At 37.0% G+C, this 19,975-nt stretch overlaps 1 protein-coding gene across 2 annotated transcripts in view; it reads left to right on the top strand.

The window, feature by feature from the left end:
* The window catches only part of TAFA1 (TAFA chemokine like family member 1), a 558,841-nt gene extending 544,440 nt beyond the window's left edge, over window positions 1-14,401 (top strand). For both annotated transcript variants that reach the window (XM_019711753.2, XM_019711752.2), the window contains exons 4-5: window positions 5,571-5,695; window positions 11,496-14,401. In XM_019711753.2, the coding sequence (XP_019567312.1) occupies window positions 5,571-5,695; window positions 11,496-11,513 (143 nt within the window). In that variant the 3' untranslated portion in view covers window positions 11,514-14,401. The remainder of the gene's footprint in view (window positions 1-5,570; window positions 5,696-11,495) is intronic.
* Window positions 14,402-19,975: the final 5,574 nt, after the last annotated feature.

The raw sequence follows: 19,975 nt of genomic DNA on the forward strand, positions 1-19,975 counted from the left end.
CTCTATGACAGTAATTGTATGAATGCATACATAGCTGGAGAGAGGATATATGGATAAGTAATAGTAATAATTGCCATGTGCTGAGTACAAAGTTTATTATGCTAAGTACTTTAGTTCACCTAAAATTCACTATAACCACTTCTGGTATTTTAAACTCCATTTATAGCTCTGAAACCTGAGACTTGAAGTAAGGAAATTTCCAAACAGATACTACCAGTAAATAGTGGATTTATCCAAACCCAGTTTCTTCTATCAGATACCCAAGAGCCTAGAGCCTTAATCATTACAACATGCATGGGATCCTATTCTTAAATTTGGGCTCTCATGAAAGAGGAAGTTTGGAATGAGTACAGGCCAAGGTATCTGATGCCTTTAATTTTCTGTTTGCTTTGATGAAGACAATCACACACAGGGAGTTGCTGTATTGTAATAGCTCTTCCAACAACCTGTGCAAAAAGGGAGGCTAGAGAGCTATCCCACCCCTCTAATGGGTTTCCAGCCATTGCTGTAAATTGCATGGCAGTTTACATAAAAATAAGTCTGGATATTTGTTTTGATTGATGTGTTTATAACCTACTTTTGGGAACATGGAAGAAATGTTATGTTCAACCATTTAATTTATGGTCAAACTCTCCTAACTCATAGAATTGAGCTGAGTGTTTGGTATAATATCAAAGAACGATGGTTTACTCTATAGCTTTGTGAAAAATTGCCTTTTCTGTTTTGGAGTGATTTTATTCTTTAGAGGAATAAACATGATGATGCAGCTGCTGATGATAATAGCTAATATTTATTGCACTTTTACTAATGCCAGACACTCTGCTCAAGTGCTTCGAATGCATTGTTTCATGTAATCCTCACAATCCTTTGCTATAGGCTCTATTGATGTAGGCTCTTTTTTTCCTTCTTTTTTTGTTTCATCATTTAATTCATTTATTCATTCATAAATTTGCACACCTGTTTTGAGCTGCTTTATGACATTTAAAGATGAATGCAGTATGATTTTGCCCTCGAGGAATTCACTGCTAGTGAGTAGGCAGGCATATGAGCTAATAATTAGAGTCCAGTGCTTTTAGGGGACAGTTACTATGGTTACTGGCCACAGTGTTTCCTCAGTTGCTGCTCTGCCCTTCTGCACAATAGCAGAGCAGGCATCCAAAACCAAGGGGCACTTGACTGGCATTTCAGGTGCAGGCTTCTTTCTTCTCTCATCTCACACATCACTGCCAAATTCACCTTCCCCAACTGCCCTTGTTATCATATCTTCCCTTTGCTCAATACATGTAGAATCCTTATTGACCGACCATTCTTTTAGAAAAATAAAAAGTATATGTTTTAAAAACCCAGGATCCTTGCTGTCATGAACTTCCACAGTTTATTAAGTTTTCCTCTTCCCTCTCTCCGCTGTGAGCCTGCTCTTCTAGCACAATAATGGTTTACTCCTAGAGGAGCACTTTGCTCGCTTATGCCTCCTTACCATAACTTAGGCCAAAACGCCCATAGCACCCAGTAGCACCCATACTGAGAAACCCTGAGCTACACTGTACGCTCTGAGGGCAGGCACTATGTCATGTTCATTATTTTGACCTCTCAGTACATCAGGTAGCACTTCGAATATAGGAAGTGTTGAACTGAGACTCAGAAAAAATCTATTGAAATTATAAATAGGGACTACAGTTATTAGAGAATCTAAAGTGTATTTGCAGTATTTATTAAGCCCATCGCTTATTAGTACCTTGTTCTATTTCCATGGGAAAGTGCATCAAAGCGAACAGCAATAACAACAACAACAAAAGGATATCTGCCCTGTTTAAGATTTATCCCTGGAAGATGGACTGGTTCTCCTTTTACAGTCTCTATTCTTCTCTACAGCAATATGTCCTGGATATGAGGGCAAAATCAAGACTCATGGTTAAATAGGCTTTAGTGATTTTAAGAATCTCTCAAAGGAAGATGAACATTCTTTAAAAATTTTAAGATCAGATATTTTCCTGAACGTGGCACATTGATTGAGTGAATCCCAGAACCCCAGGGTTAAAAAGGGGTTTTTAAGACCCTCTTGTAATCACCACAGATAAGAGAGAGATGGTTTTGCAGCTAATATTTAATTAAATCAGTTCTTCTAGGGAGAAAAGTCCTCATAGCATTAGCACCTACTTCACAGGTTTCTCATGGCTTCAAAAAGTGTTCACTAGTGGGAATTTCTATTAAAATGCTGTAACTAATGAAACCCAGGCATGTGTAGTTCAAACCAGGAAGTACTGAGTATAATATGAACTGCCTCTTGCCCAGATTATTTATTTTAAGTTAACTTAATTTTACAAGAACCAAACGTATTGGTTTTCCACAAGTGTTTGTGCTGACATGATTTATTTTCAATAATAATACAGCAGAGAGAATTCATTCATTTACTCAGCAGTCATTAAATGTTTTATTAGAGTTCCATGAATCCTGAACACAAAACTAGACGAGTTAACACAATAAGGATGAAACACATGGATTTTGTGGTTAAGTAGTCCTGGATTCTAGTGTTAATTCCTGCAATTCCTGCCTGTGTAAGCTTGGGAAATTTATTCAACCTCTCTGGGTTTCAGCCTTTCATCTGTAAAATGGGTTAATAATAATGCCCTCTTTATAGGGTTGCTATGAAGACTGAGGTAATACTTTTAAAGTACTTAACACACAAACACCTAAGAAGCATTCAAATATATCAGTTATCATCTTTATTATTGCACTGACCATTATAATTTAAGATATTAAAGAATTGTAATATTTAGTTTTTGTCATTATAAACATATCCATAAAGTTATAAAAATAGTTACATAACATTAATATTAGCTCCTTTTTACTAAACCTAATCGATCATTTCTCCTCTAATAATTTATCTGTAGGTTTTAGGTAGCTTCCAGTTTGGGAGAAGAGGCAATTTTTAAATCCTCTCCTTGTGAATTTTTTAAAGATACTGTGCGAAATACTAGTTTATGAAAAAAATAGGATTGAAGACTAAAGTTTGACCTAGAATATGAAGTGATGTATATTAAGATGACCATGTAATGCGCAAATCAGTCTAATAGCATTTTTAGAAAAGCAACACTGGAAGAATGAACTAGATTCCAATAAGCAGAAGCCAGTGCCAAATCATCAAACTCTAGGAGAGGTGAGTGTAATATGAATTTTTAGAGTTTATTGGCAGGTATGGGGACATTTTTATTCTTAGAAAGCCATTTCTTTTCCCCTATGAGCCAGCAGATCTTTACAACCTTGATTAAAGGTGATATGTGGGTTTTGAGATGTATTCTTTCTCCTACTGCCTACATTTTCATTCAGGAGATATTAATGCTTGAGAAAAAGAGAAACTGTTCTGTTAGCTTGCAGCAACATAGGTCAGCTCTGAAAGGGCAGAGAGCAGCCTAAAAACAAAAAGAAGGAACAGGGTCCTTTACAAGTAGGCGCAGATACTAGAGGCTGATCCCCAGGGCAGTTGTTCATTATTCTTGTGCCTCTGTGAGAAAAGAGTGACAAAATACTAAATTGAAGACTGGGAAATGTAGTTTTCCCTCAGAGCTAAAATCAGAGGGTTTCCATTCTCGATGGTATAGATTCAGGGCAGGAATATTGAAATATTTGATGGGCTTTAAGGGGACAAGCATAGCAAAAGTGACAGGCCTGCTTCTGACTGAGTGCTAGCCAAAGGGAGTTTCAGATTGTAGGCTCTCAATAAACATCACCAACAATGACTTACCCTGCGTCACCAGAAGCTTTGCAATGTATTGTTCCCTTCCAACACTACATATATTTTTCTTGTTGTCAAAATATATGCTTCTCTTATTTAATATTGTCAACCATTAGTTCAAATAAATAAGTACTCTTTTATCCATGACTAGAATTTTCCCTACTCCATGTCCTGATGCATTTTACGTGGTTTGGTCTGGTCTATATTTAAAGCATAAATCAAGCATAAATAAAATTGCCCTTGAAAAAAAATCCTTAAATTGACCTTAACAGAGAAGACATGATTTTGCATATGTAATCCTGCATAGGAATTTTTACTCAAATATTGAGGAAGACTGGATTCTAAAGGAGAGAAAGACTGAAGTAACAAAACTATAGAGAAAGAGGAAAACCTGAATGCAGATAGATATCTGGGTGTTTAAACCATTCTGCTTTAAGTTCGCAATCTAATCCCTCTAGCAAATGTGAAATGGAGAGAGAATTTGAATGTGCTCCTGCTTCACTTCAGAGTTTACTCCATTTCATTTTCAAATTAATCCTCTGTGCCATTAACAGATGTCATTTGGTTGCTTTGTTGTTTTGAGACTTGAGCATCATGATGGAGACTCATCTGTGGGTTGTGAGGGTTGAGAGGTGGTGATGTAAAGACTGCACTTCCAGTCCACTGAAAACAGCCAGCCCGGAAGGGTCACAACAAAAACACTGGCAGACATCTTGAAGATTTCAAATAGAACAGTCGAGGAGGATTTGTGAATGGAGAGGCCTGAGGAGCTTCAGAAATGACTGATGGTCACACAGAAATAATTTTTCACTCAGGACATTAAGAAAAGTGTGGAGCTTCTTGATTTGTATTGAGTGAAGCTAGTCACTAGTTTTAGAAAATCTCATTATCAAAAAAAAAAAAAGTGTGCTGTGAATACAGCCACTAAATTCATTGCCAGCTTCCATTGTGGTCAACCTTGATATCGTCCTGAAACAGGGCTGTTTCATCAGGGATTCAACTTTTCAAAGTTCCACCCACCTCGTATCAAATATTTTAAAAGGATACCACAGGCTGTGTCAAATACACTTTTTACTGTAAACAAATATTTTCATTTATTATTACTTTTGATTTTTTTTTTTTTGCTTGTTTGTTTGTTTGGGTTTTTTTTATTAGTTTCAGGTGTACAAAACAATGTAATAGTTAGACATTTACACCGCTCACAAAGTAATAATCCCCCTCCCCCAATCTAATACCCCTCTGACATTGCATATATTAGAAAGCAGAAATTGGTAGTCACAATATTGCCATGGAGATATGAAAAACAGTTTGGGAATATAATCAATAATGTTGTAAAGACTGTACTCTTGAATTTTTTGGTTTTTCAGGTTTTCTTTTGTACGTTTGGTCAATTCATTTTTGTCTTTTGGTAGGCCTTTGAAATTCTCAGAGGCCCTAGGTTGGCTGGGCCATTATGAAAATAGTTGAGCAGTCATTCTGATGAGCATCTAGCACTTTGTCTTCTTCACTGAAAAGAAATTGTACATGATTTTGATTTATAAAAACTAACAACATTCAAGTTCCTCCAAAAAGTAAGACTTCCCGGTCCGTATGTTTTCACTGTACAGGGGATTTTTGACAAAATGTTGCTGATAAACCCAGACAGCATAATTATATTTGCATTGTAAGATTTATAAATGAAATTGATTCTTCTTAATAGAGTATTCTTAGCCAGTTATGGATGGTTAAATGGGACCTAGTTGCTTCAAAGAGCATTAACATCTACAGAGGGACACAGTACCACTGCACACGTTGTTTGGACAAATTGCAAACACACTTGTTCCCTGTTTTTGCACAGCCTCCATAGTGATTGGGAAATGGTGGTGTGAGATGGAGCCTTGTCTAGAGGGAGAAGAATGTAAGACACTGCCTGATAATTCCGGATGGATGTGCGCTACAGGCAATAAAATTAAGACCACAAGAGTAAGTCCATTTATTTCAAATGTCTCATGCATGTTACAAACTGTACTATTTGCCTTTGTGTTATACAAACACCACCCAGGAAGCTCTGAACAGGAGAGAAGAAAGCCTTTTCCCTGACAAAAACCATTCTTAACTATTCAAATCAGTGTCCATCTATCAACAAGAAGTTAGAGATTGAACTTAACTCTCCTACACTGAGCAGTTTAGCATTTCTGTCACTGGCTCTTAAATAAAGCTAGATTGCAACAGCCAAAGGAAAGAGGACCAGTGAAGCAATTATTTGGATAATTCATCCAACATCTATGGTGCTCAGAATAGATAATAAAATAAGGGTCTTGCCTTATTCATCCAGATGGTTTGTTGCAAAGGTCTATATTTGGGTACAGCCATTTTCCAAAGGTTCTTTAAAGGAATTTTTTGATGAATTTATAGGGAAGTGAAAGGTTTTTGGGATGTGAATAATCGTTCTTTGATTTCTCTGGTTAAATCAGGAGTTATCTTCAAAATATATAACAACCTGTGTGGTGAGGCTACGCAACCCATCAGAATGGGTGTCATGATGCTGGAGCAGGATGGAGAGGCCCAGCTAGGCCACCATTGACCCTGTAAATACTGGACCATAAGAAAGTCTGGGAGTCCTAAAGGAAGCAGTGGGAAGGGTGGGGTGCTCAAGGCACTTAAGACAGTAACTATGTACTAGTACAAAGATATGTTACTATTTTAACAACCAATCATATATATGTACACACACACACACACACACACACACACACACACCAGGGGTGCCCCAAAATGTATACAAGTGGACAATATTGTCAGCGTTGCTCAAGCAATAGTTTGCCATAAACAGAAGTGTCTGGAAGCTGATGGTAACCACTTTGAGCACCTCTTATAACTACAGAAGTCAACTGTGACTTCTATTCATCTTTTGTTATCGGTATATATTGACTATTACAATTCTGGTACTGGTACAGTTTTCCTTTCTTAAAATGTGTATACATTTTTTGGCACCGCGTGTGTGTGTATAGTCACATATATGTGTACCATATATATGTGTGTATAGTCATGAACCTTGTTGTGTGTATGTATCTTAGTGTGTTGGATATTTTTTAAAGCAAGCTCCACCAATTACAAATCCCAATATATTGAACTTATAGTCTTCCAAAGGGTGATTTAAATTTAAAAGGGCATCTCTGATTCCAAACCCTGTATTATGAGTCTTAAATTGATCTTTCTTTTCAGCATTATCTTTTCAAAAAATAAAATTGGTTCTTGCAGCTTTGTGATGCAGAAAACAAAAGTAATGCTATATAATATCATATAAACACTTATTTTATATGTAATAGGAGGAGATGCTTTGCGTGTCAAATTTAACTGCCTGTACTGATCACATTAGCTAATAAATTGCCACACCTCCCTGACTTGCAGGCAGGAGAGATTTCTGAACCATCCTAGCTTATTAACCTGCATTTTCAAACACCCAAGAAGTTCAGCATGAATTACTGTATTTTGTTTCAATGAAATACCTATAGAAGAAATACCCTCAGAAATAAGCTTGGTTGGTGTAAATTACCCACATAAACAATTTTAATTATCCAGTGGAGTGTGGGTTCCAGGTTTCCCTTTCGTTACATTTTTCTTGAGAATTATTTTACCAAATAATTTAAAGATACCCTCATAAGTAGGTCTTAAGCTACTCTAAATTATTACTCCTAGTGTAATTCCAGAATCGTGAATTTTATCATTATTTTGAAAATGTCACTGATATAGTTTCTGCCAAATCTCCATTCTCTATTCCAAATGATAAATGATCAACATTTACTGAAGGTAAACCCTGCTCTTAGGGTGCCTCCAGACTTGAAACTCAGTAAAGAACAATAATGCAAGTTAAGTGATGTCAGGAGTTAAATAGGTGAGAATCCAAGAGTACCAACTCGAAGACTCTTCGGATGCTAAAATATAAACAAACAATACACAGACATTGTTATCACGACTTTTTGTGACCTATCTAACTTTCTGTATTCAACTTCTGTAGAGAATATTTTAAAAGCATCAGGCATGTTGTAAGTACGTCCTAGACATTTTCCGGCCTCACAGGCGCACAGCGCAGAAGTTGATCATGGTATCAGACGCTGGGACACACTAGGTTTGCTGCCTCCCTGGGTGGGCTGAATGCAAGCCAGAGAATCAAGTGTAAGAGAGAAATAAATCGCCCTTGCAGTGCATTTGAAAGCAGAGGATGTACCTATTCCGACGTGTGCATCCATTGCAAGGGAGGAAATGAGAGCCTGCTCTTCAGCCTTGTGAGTCGGAAAACAGAATTCTCAAGTCTGTCTTTAGAAAAGGAAAAAGAAGACACTAGAGAAAATGTACTTTTTAAACCTTGAGAAGACTCCGACACTACTCCTGATTTACATTTTCCCCTCTTCTTTACCAAGATATTCACAATGAAGCAAGCACTTTTAAACACAAAAGCACCAATTAAATCCAGACGATACATACAGGAGCTTTCCATTCTGTATAAATGGTGTGCAAACAACAGTCCTTAGATCATATGCTCTGAAAATAGGTTTTATAGTAATTTTTTTTAGTATTTATTTTCCCCATTAGAGAATGAATATGCCTACACACTTCAAATATTGACTCTAGTAATTTAACTTTTAAAAGAGTTCAATTCACAAATATACTTTAATTTGAATCACATGTTTTCATTTTTCTGTTCTTAAATAAGAGGTAATCTTCAGGATAAAAAAAATTATTCAAGTTCTTATCAATGTGAAAATAAAAATAAAGAAAATCACCTTTTTTTTGTTTTTATGTGTAAGATTTATTGAAAGAGAGTGGCTCTTAGGAAAAAAAACAAAAACAAAACAACAACAACAAAACTAAAGAAACATACCCAGATTGTTAATGACAACTGAGAGTTTCCTTCATGTGTTATTTTAAAAAGTAACTCCAACATAAAGATATTTGCAAGAACAATTCATGGTACATCATTGTTTTTCCCTATACAGGTTTCTTTCAAAACCTTCCTATTATAGGGATTACTTCCCAAATAATCATCTAAACCAGAATTCTCAGCAGTCTTTGAAATGTAGATAAACAAAGGATGCTTCAAAGTGTAATCTAATTTAGACTTTTAGATGTTCCTTTTTTACAGATAGTAGAGAGTAGAAATTCAGTGTTTCATTTAAACACCCGATACCCCAGACTGTGGAGTAGCCAGGGAAAGGTAACAGGCCACAATCTAAAGGCAAACCTTGGTGAAATTGGATTTGGGTGACAACAGACCACACAAAAGAAAGATGAGTGAAATTAGGCAAAGCCTTTCCTTTCAGATTTGAAAGAATAAATCTTAGGGAAAGAGGAAGCTTCCTGAGTGAATGCCACCTATTGAGAGTATGTAGTCACCCTTAAGCAGTTTTCTAAACCCAGCCTGGAGTAGAATAAAGCTGTGACAGACACCCCCCTGGAGAGAAGCCTGGTACATCTGGGTAAAGTTTCATGGCTAAGTTTTAACCCTGTCCCTGCTTGATCATTGCTTCAACTGTTTTATTAAAATTGCTTTATTGGTAGTTTACAGCAAGACTAACCAGCTTAAATATTGACCAGAGATTTTTTTCCTGTGGTTTTGGATACCTACTGGTTTATTTATTTTCTTTAAACTTATATTTAAAAAACGCAAGTTGGAAAGACAATAGCTCATGCATTCAGGAACAAATCTATACACTGTGTGTTCAGGAACAATGGCATAATTTAGAAAGACAGACCTCCCCATAGAGGAGATAAGTTGTTTGGCAATGCTGTAATAATTCACAGGTAAAAGTGAACATTGGTTGTTTGGGGATAGGAAAGGAAGAAGAAGAAATTGAAATGAGAAAATCAAAATCATTTGGAAAGAAAAATAAGCAGATGAAAATAGTAGAACATAATGTGTTATAATACCTGGGGAAGTATCAAGCAATTTTGGATTTCCTACAGCCCAATAGGTTAATGTCTTTCAGACAAGTGAGAGAATCAACAGTTAGTGCACAACGTAGTCAAGTTTCATTCCCAAAATGGTCAAGTGAACAGACCTCAGATTGCACACCTAATCACACCAACCATCTGGTCAAATGGGCATTTTACGTGATTGGCCCAACACAAACCCACCGCAATCATTTGCCCATTCCCTCCTGGGCCCATCCTCCTAATGGCAGCACTGACTTTGCGTATCTCCACAGTGATTTGTGTAGTACTAAAAGGGTAAAGTGCTAACTTTGGCTTATTTCAGTATCTTCACTCAAAATTCCACCATGTCTGAAGTATTCTGACAGCCTTTCTTGATCTCCATTCTATTTTGCATAAGATGTCTTTAAAATTGGGGCAGGGGGAAGAGAGAGGAGGTGGAGGAGAGAGAGAGAGACAGAGAGACAGAGAGACAGAGAGACAGAGAGACAGAGAGACAGAGAGACAGAGAGAGAGAGGTGTTTTGAGATTTCAGGAAAGAAGAATGAAACAACTGCTATCACAATATCACAATTGTGCCTGGTCAAAGTGAACTCATTCATTTCTTTAGCCAATAAATGTATTTTTAGTCTCTACTATCTAAAGTTAGTGTATAAATGCATTAAGAATGTGATGGTAGACGTGACAGGGCTCCTGGTCTTCCATGGAGGATAGGGCCTAAGTTTGGGTGGATGGGAGTGAGTATGGTGGGTTGGTAGAAATAAAAGAAAGGCAGTTTTTGTAAATGTCACTTTCTTCCTCCTTTTGGTAAAAAAAGAAAGCAGTTAAACAGAAGGTGATGAATGCCACTGGAATGTAGGAAACCAAGGTTTGGAAGGATGGGGAGGATACAAAAATAAGTGTGTGAAGATTTCTCAGACATTCTACCCCTGGCCCAACCAACTGTTGAATGCAAACATTTATTACTATTCCTACTAACCCCTAAAACTTCAAATGGACTTCCACACCTAGACTCAGATACTCAATTTCTAAGACTATAAGGGATTAAAAAATGATGGAAAAAAAAAGTCATATGTCCTAGAACTCTAAAGCAGAAGCTTCGACCCTATTAGAATCATCATTTATGCTCTAAACCATTGATTCTCTGTGCATGCACGTTTTTGAATATTGGAGTTTTGGGAATCTCATTCAAATGGAATAAATGGCATCAATAGTTACAGGAGTATGCCCTTGATTGCTTTTCAACATTATGTCATTTTGTTTGAGGCACAATTCCTCACCTTGCAAAAGACTTCTGTGTTCCTAAACAAATGTAGTCTAACCTTGGCAATGACTTCCCCTTTAGATCTTACAGCAGGCCAACATGACAAGGTTTTGGAATGACCTATTCAGTTCAAGGTCTCATCAGACACAGGACTGACCCCATAATTTGCAGAGCCCACTCCAAAATGAAAACATGGGGTCCCTCGTTCAAAAATTGCTAATAATTTCAAGATGGCAGCAGCAAGTCATTAAACTAAGTGTGACAGCCTTTCCAGTACAGGGCTCTGTATGACTGCATGGATCTCATGCCCACGGGGCCAATTCTGGTTAGACATGGTTCCAAGAGTCTATCTCCCCAGTTGTGGCAAAATTAATTTAATAAATTGATAAAAATATGGTGGCCTGTCAGTGTGCTTTGATCATCATTTGAAAACTACAACTGTAGACATTAACATTTTTTACTTTAGATCATTTGAAAGAAGCAACATCCTAAAAATTCGAGATGTCCTCATTTTCTGCCTAATCACCTTTCTTTGTGCCTTCATTTGGTTATTTTCTCCCTGAAATTTCTTTCTTTCTTTGGTTTCAGATTCACCCAAGAACCTAACAGAAGCATTTGTTGTAGTAATAAAGGAAAACCAACTCTGCAGAAAATACATTTTAAGAATTTAAAACATCTAACACTTACAAGCCAAATGGATTTATTTGCACTTTGACTGGTTACCAGATAATCACAGTGCTTTTACTGTGTGTCACAAAGTGGAAAAACCCAGAGTCTTTGGCCAACACCATGGAAAGTGTGTTTTAAATAAAAGAGTTTTCTCAATGAAAATTTTGGGAATTGTGAAGAATGATCAACTCTCTTCTAATTTGGATCTACAGTTACTTTGTACCATTGGAAATATATGTATATATAATATTTTGAAATATTATATATTCTCTTCAAGAAATGAACAGTACCACAGTTTGAGGCAGCTGGTGTATCTCTTTGAGTTTTGGATGTTTTGTTTTGTTTCTTTTTTGTTGTCATTTCTTTTTCTATTGGCAAAGAAGACATGTGCCCTTTTGAGAGGTCAACACGGCACTCACACTGGAAGGCCAGCCACAGGTGGACTCCTGGAATCTGAGACATCATAATGCTGAACCAGAGCTTCTTCTGTTTCCACAGATGGCCCAAGGAAGCACAGCATCCTGTTTTATTGCTTTCTGCCCTTGCAATATTAGCATGCAAGCTTGGCTTACATAACCATGCTTTATATTCAATTGATGTATAATAACCGTTTTAACCTCTTCCAGGAAAATATTTTTAGAACTACAAGCTTTTACCCAGATAAGAATGTGAGGATTCTGCAGGGAGCGGCTCCACCATGCTAGTAAGACTCTCGCAGACTTATGGTAGCATATGGATCCTTGTGTTAATAAGTCCTGTAAATACAATGTCTTAAGGCTTTGTATAGCTGTCCTAGGCTGCAGAAACGTCCTCTGATTAAATCCAAAGTCCGGCATCATTAAGTACATAGTGCTGTAGCAACAAGTGTTATCATGGCACCTTTTTCTACGTTTGATTTGCTTTTTCCAAGAGCATTCAGATCTCTTCTGATGAGACAGGAAAACCATTACAGCAATTAGGTTTCAGAATAATCTATGTGACCAAATGTAGGACCGCCCTATTAAAGTGGTAAATAACTCTTTCTAAACCTATTTGTCCTCTTTATTTGCCATTTATTTTTCCTGAGTCAGTTTTAGCCAAATCCAGAGAATACCTGGTTTAGAGACTCGTAGTCAGTCTGTGAAGTTTTTGCTGCCATAACAGCCACTATTTTCAGCCCTAACATTTGGAAAACCAGAAACCCATTATTATAACTGCAGCATCCTCTGCCAGCAAAATGGAAAGTCAAATCCCATTGTTGGGCCTTCATAGAGAGGACTTGGATGATACATATGGGGTTCACATCCCAAAAAAGTATTATTGCCCATTTTCTCTTTTTGAGAGTTACTCAGCTGATACTTATATGAAGGAAATATCTACTTAAGTTCTAGTTCACCTGGGGAGAGCATAATAGTACTAGATGTTACTTATCATATTGCAAGTGTACCTGCGTTTTCTCCAAAGCCTTTTCTCTTGAATACATTGTTGTTAGGGCCCCTTATGAGATCAGCACCACAATAGGTCCCCTAGACTTTTTAATGTTAAACCTCAGGTAAAATCCAGAAGCTCCTTCATCCCTACCATATAGCTTGAAGTCTGACTAAATGTGTAAACACTCTAACCAGATAGATTGATTCTACATTTTGAATGCTTATAAAAGTACCCAGTAAGGAAATGGAATATGCATTGCAAAATTTAGGCTTCCCAAGCATTTTCACAAACATTTGTCAGGAGGTAGCATAAAATTCATACCAGAAAATAAGAATTTCTTGAACTCATGGTCCATATCCATGTACCAAGTAATTGTACCAAACATAAGAAATTGACTTTCATCTGTAATTTTTGGAGTAAAAACTGAAATAAAATATTCAAAGAATTATCTAGAACAGTAAATCCCAAAATGTGAAAGAAATCAAGTATATTTGGGAGTATTTTTAAACAAAATAAAATAGAAATATTTACTGAGAGAATTTTCAGAGCCTTTACACAAAAAGACACTGTGTATCTTCAAGAAACATTAGAATGGAGGAGCCAAGTAAAAAACTTCCAGAATCCAGACATGTTGAGTGTTCACTTGACTAATGGAGAGCTCATTTCCTGCTTAATGAGAAGCTACAAAAATTACTTTTGTGTGAGGATATATAGTCACTGCTTTATCATAGCTTTAATTTTTCAAAAGAACCAGAAATATGGATTTTTACATAAAATCTCCTAACACTCTTAAATAAGATTAACTAAAATGAGATTATTTCCATTAAAAAACCCTGCAAGCATTATTATTGTCCCAAATTCCCTGATCATATGGCCTTTTCTATGAGATTAGTGTTACTGGAATAGCCTTTTAAAAGTGTTGGTCCTGAATGAAAATCCAATGAGAAGAAAAAAGGATATTCTCTTTTCTATGGCCTCACACATACAGATCCTTATCATAATTTACAATACATGGAATTCACAGCTTTTCCTATTTTATAACCAGAGCCTCTAAGTCAATGAAAAAGCAAGTCTAGAGGTCCAGGTCTATTAGTTCATTTCCTATTGGTCATTCAATGCAACAGCCCCCCATTTGAAAGACCTGGAAGAAGAAAGAAGCGGAAAAAAAGGCCACATCAGAATCAGGCATCCATCCAATAAAACAGTTCAAATGTTTGTAAATGTCGTCAAATTCAACTTAAATTTATCCAAGTCCCTTACACAAATGTGTGAACCACCAACTTGTGTTTAAATTTAACTTGCACCAGTTTGGGGAATTCAGTAGCTACCATCTGCCTATTGACTCTGAACATTTATGGTTTCAAAACTTATATCATGTATTTCTGGTAATAAAGAGCTCAGTGTGGTATGACTAATATTGATTTTGAGCTTGTGCATCAAGTACGATGAATAATGTTGCAACAAAATTAGAGCAAACGCAAAGAGTTTCATCCAGAGCCCTTCTCTTGGTAAAAGGGAAAATATGGGTTATTTCAAAAGACCAAAATATTTGAGTAAGATAAAGCTTCTTTGTTTCCTTCTTAGTGCGATTAGATTTATGTGTTAATGGACTTGGCAAGCACATTGAGAAGTTTTACTACCTGGCTTTTTTCCGTTATAGACTCATGAAGAGTGTTTTCACCAATACACAATTCGGCATCTTTTTCTGATCAAATCCAGTGTAACTTTCGCAAAGCAATATAGTGATTTTATAGTGCAGTATGTTATGCCACAATGCCATTGTCACAGATATAATAAGTTATGGAGGGCATAAAAATGTTTATATGAAGAGATCCACACATTCCCCACCTGCATAGGATATGCACTCCTAGAAGGTCAAATGTCATTTCCTAATATGAGTTTCTCTTTTAATTAAGTTTGACAGTCCCATTTCAAAATCTATTAGGGTTTGTTTGACAAAGCTCCTTTCGTGAGCTGTCTGCCTTCGAAATGAAAGATTTAGTGTCTAGCGAATTCAAGTCACCTCCATCTAGTTTATAAATATAAGAAAACAAGATTAAAAGCACTACTAAGGGACTAGAAGCAGAAGTGACAGAATTGTATTTCCTAGTGCACCTGGGCACAAGACAAAAGCAACAAAATAGAATCTTGTTCACACTTCAAAGTAAATTAAAGAGGAAGTCATTAGTTGCACATACCCACACACAAAAAAAAGATAATAAAATTAGAAGAAAACTAAAATCCTCTCTTATTAAACATTTAGAGATTTTAGGCTGAATAGGCTGGGATTTGTTTTTTCTTGTAAAAGATCTCAGGGGCATATCATTGGCTGCTGTGGCTTTCTCACGTCATTGGTCCACAAGTGGCTCTCATTTATTTACTTTATTTATTTAGGTAATTTTGTGTCATTTCAAAAAATGTTAAGTTCTCATTTATTTACTTTGGCAGCTAGCTACATTATTTAAAAAAACAAAACTGATCACCAAATATGAAAGCCAGGACATTGACCATAACTGAGTATATTTATGGACCAGGAAATATTTATCCAGCCCTAATTCCCACCTGCTTAAAGAGGCTATAACCCAAGAATAGAGTCACATGCATGCTATGAGAAACACCTGAAGCCAGACTTTCCCTAAGATAGTCATTCTCAACCATTAGGCCATGGCACACGGATATGTGGCCACACATTCTGGAGTGGGTTGAAAGTGGCTTCTTACTATTAATAAATCCTGCAAATACATTTTGGAAGGAATTATAATTGGTTATGAGTAATTCCCATACAGGGCCTAAAAGGCATACAACCAGGGTCACCTGTTAGTGCCAAAGCACACAGTGACGAGGGTAGAGACCTAGCTCTTTGCAGGGTTCCAGCTGGCAGCATTTGGGCCCAGCCGAGTGTTACCATGCATGGAGCCTGTGTGGTCCAGTTATTCTGTTTTTTTCTTTTTTAGGAAAATCCAGAAACTCAGATGTTTATATGAAATCTTCAAATTTTGCATATTGGTAACCCATTGAATTTTTTTTTTTTTAAGATATAGCTGAAGACTGTATTCTGTTTATGAGATACCAGTTTGCAAATCTGGCCTAAAATTACATTATTCTCATGGATTTCATTCTCGTGTGCTTCCTCTGATAGTAGAAAAAGAGGCACAGATACAGCTAATTTGCAGTTCATTACACATAAACTCAGCCTATGCTACTTTTGCCACTGGGAATACTATGGGTACAGTAATAGACATCAGTTATCCTCGATTGGGGGCATGCCAAGGTTGCAAAAGGGGCCAACCGCTGTACTAGAATAGAGTAAATGGATTAAACATCCATAGATTCCAATTTTGGAGTCACCAAACTAGTGTGGAACAAAATTAAGGGACAGGAAGGAGGATGTATAAGGTCAGCAGATCCCACAGCTGGTGCTAAGACTTGAGAAACTTGTAAATTTAGTTAAAAGAATGCTAGGCTCTGGCTGACCAATCAAAATGGCCTCCTCCCTCTGCTTCCACCTCCCACACACACCCTTCCACATGTGTGAATTCTCCATTTCTTTGTCCCTTGATGTGGATCCTCCTCAAGGTGGCCAGTTTGAGAATCTCTCGAGGTCTCACCCCCTCACCCCAACTATTCACTTCACCAACTGTCACATTTCCTCTCCCTTTCACATTTCAGGACTAAAAAGCCCTGTGTGTATTGAAAAGAGCCCTACAATTATAAGCCAAAAAAGCACCCCAAAGATTCAAGTCTTTGGCCTCCACTTACAACCTAGAAAACCTTGTAACCTCTCTCTGTGAGTTTTCATGTCTGTGAAATGGAGATCATTGTACAAAGTTTAAAGACAAAGTTTAAAGACTTATGGGAAGACTAGGAAAATAGAGAAAATGGAAATGTTTTACAAATGTAAAGCAGTAGGTAAGTAGTTATTATTGTTATTATTCTCAGATTACTTTTACTGTGTGTCACCTAAAAGCTCCATGTCAGAGCTAGTCCCACTGAAGGCAAACAAACAAAAACAAAACAAAAAAAACAGACTTAGAAAAAAAGCCAAAATGTTATTTTACAGTCTCTTTCTAGAGAGCTCAAAGACTAGACAGATCTTTGCTCAACTTTATAGAATTCCCCACTTGCCATTAACAGTGCTACTGTTTTTAAGCCAGTGGAAAATGCCAACATAAACAAGACTTGAGCAGCACCACTGACACAGAAAAGTAATTGCATGCTGGAGAAGGCACCTGCTCATGTCCAGAATGTTTATCTAGAACCTAAATTGCTAGTAGCCTGAGCCATCTGGTATGTAAGGCAATTTTCAACAGCTACACACAATGTCATTGCCAGACCACTCTTTCTCCACACCCAGCCCTCTTGTCATTCAGGCTCATTGTCCAAGAAAATTCACATGGTACCCAGTTACTGCAGAGTTATGACCTTTCATGCCTGGTCGTACACCCAACTCACAGATAAAGACTGCTTTCATTCATTCATCCACACATTCATTCAATAACCAAATATCTGTTGAGCACTTACTATGTGTCAGGCACAGTAATAGATACTGGGAATAATTTCAGACTTTACATTATTCCAGGGAAAACAAAGAAACACAAAAGTGAACAAATAGTTATATGAGTAAATGATGATAAAACAAATGCAAAGGGAGCCAAGAAAGTAAATAATGGGAGGGAACATCTCTTGGAGGAGGTGGCATTTAATCTGAGAACTAAAGAATATCAAGAAACAGCCATGCAGAGAGCCAAGGGGGAGTGGGAGTGAGTAGCTAGGGGTGTGGCAAGTAGACAGATTAGTATGTGCCAAAGCCCTAGCCAAGGAAGACTTCAATGGGTTTGCAAAACTGAGAGAAAGTCTCTTTGAGTTAGTGTCAAAGCAGAGTAATTAGAACAAAGTGGCATGAGATTGGGCAAATTACCTTAGAGTCAGATCATGGAGCCACATAGACCATTACAAAAACTGTGACTTTTATGTAAATTGTAGCAGGAAGCCATTAAATCAGGTTTTTAAGCAAGGAGTGACACAATCTGATTTATGCTTATAGCAGACACAGTTGATATCCATCCATATCCTCTCCTTGGTTCCATACACGTGCAGGGTAGACCATACATACCAGAAAATTAGGAGAGCAGTCATCAACCATTGATAAATGGGACTTGACATATTAGTTGCCAGCTTCCTTACTCCCAGGTGAGACAACTCCAAGGCATGTTCCATATGATGGCTGTCCAGTAGAACTTTCAGTAATGTGAAAATATTCTATATCTGAGCTGTACAATATGGTAGCCACTAGCTACATGTAGATATGGAGCACTTGAAATGTGTCAACTATGACATGGGAAGTGATTTTTACTTTTATTTAATTTTATTAACTTAATAGGCAGCCACATGTGGCTAGTGGCTACATTATTAGACACCACAGATCTATTTAATCTTCAAGCGATGCCAAGTAAGACTGTGCCTCAGTTGCTCAAAGTCATAGCTTGCTCATAAACACAACTTTCATTGGCTTCCTTTCATTTCATCTCTCAGTTCCTCACTTCCTTACCAGTACTGCCTGGATTCACCTCTCAAATAAACTACTTCCTTTGAAATCTCCATCTCAGGGCCTTCTTAATGGCGAGACCCATCTAAGGCAATGTTGTAAGATGACTATTCTATTTTCCAAATGGAGAAAGATGGCAAGGGAAAAAAGTGACACTGAGGGAACCAGTGAGGAAGTTTTTAAAGTATTTAGTAAATATACGAGGTGTGATCAAAAGATACAATGAATGTTTAAATTTAAAAAAAAATTATTACTGTAAAAGACACATTGCTATTAATCCCCCTCAAAATATTCCCCCACTCTTCGAACACACTTATCCCATTATTCTTGCCACTTTCTGAAGCATTTCTGTCTTTCCTGAGTCTTTACTTCATCCTGCATCATGACAACAGTCCGTGTCACATATCGCTTCTGGTATAGGGCAATTTCTGTCAAATAAACTCATTACAGTGTGTCCTCATCCACCTTATTCACGAGATCTGGCACCATGTGACTTCTGGCTCTTTCCCAAAGTCAAAATGACCATGAAAGGGAGACATTTTGAATCAATTCAAGACATTGAGGAAGCCATTCAAGACACTGAGGCAGCCACGACAGCGCAACTAAAGACACTCATGAAAGAGGACTTCCAGAATTGCTTCAGAAAGTGCCAAGAACCATGGGATAAGTGCATTTGAAGCAAGGGGGAGTATTTTGAGGAGGGTTAATGGCAATGTGTCTTTTACTGTAATGAATTTTTTTTTTTTAATTTAAACATTCACCATATTTCTTTTTATCATACCTCTTATCTGCAGCACTTTCTTGTCAGAGCCTACGGACTGAGCAGTGAATCACACTTTTCCATTCATGGAAAAGTTGACAGCTTAGATTTAGGTCTCAGCTTTATCAGTCGATTACTGTTTCATAAATTCTGTTATCCAAGGCCATTTTGATGAAACAAGAGTAAGACTGTGCTGCATCTCTTAGATGTAAGTCATAATGAGAAAGCTTTAGTCCCTTCTGATTCAGCCTGTTCCTAGAGACTTAGACACATTGTCAAGGAATGAAGTTTAAATTGAATTATTAATCAAAAAAAATTTCAAATCTGTCTCTATTTCTTGTATTTTCTTTTACCAAATGATAAAGCAAGCATGGCATTCTAGAAAATGAATTGGGGGAAAAACAAACAAACAAACAAAAAAACCCTGCTAAATTAGGGAATCACTTAAACATCTTAAAGTGGTTCTTAGAAATGGTATTCTATGCAGGTAGCAGCAAATCATAACAATGGGGGGAATTGGTGAACTATTTAAAGTACCAGTTTAGAATTTTAAAGGGCATAGGCAAAAGATTTGGCAAAGACAAATAATCAAGAAAGGACTATATGAAGAGCGACAGAGACCTCTAGGAATATAGTTAGGAATATTAAATTGACTTATGACTTAAATTGACTTCCAGAAATACT

Source organism: Rhinolophus sinicus, linkage group LG10, assembly GCF_036562045.2.
Source record: "Rhinolophus sinicus isolate RSC01 linkage group LG10, ASM3656204v1, whole genome shotgun sequence".
Taxonomy (NCBI): Eukaryota; Metazoa; Chordata; class Mammalia; order Chiroptera; family Rhinolophidae; genus Rhinolophus; species Rhinolophus sinicus.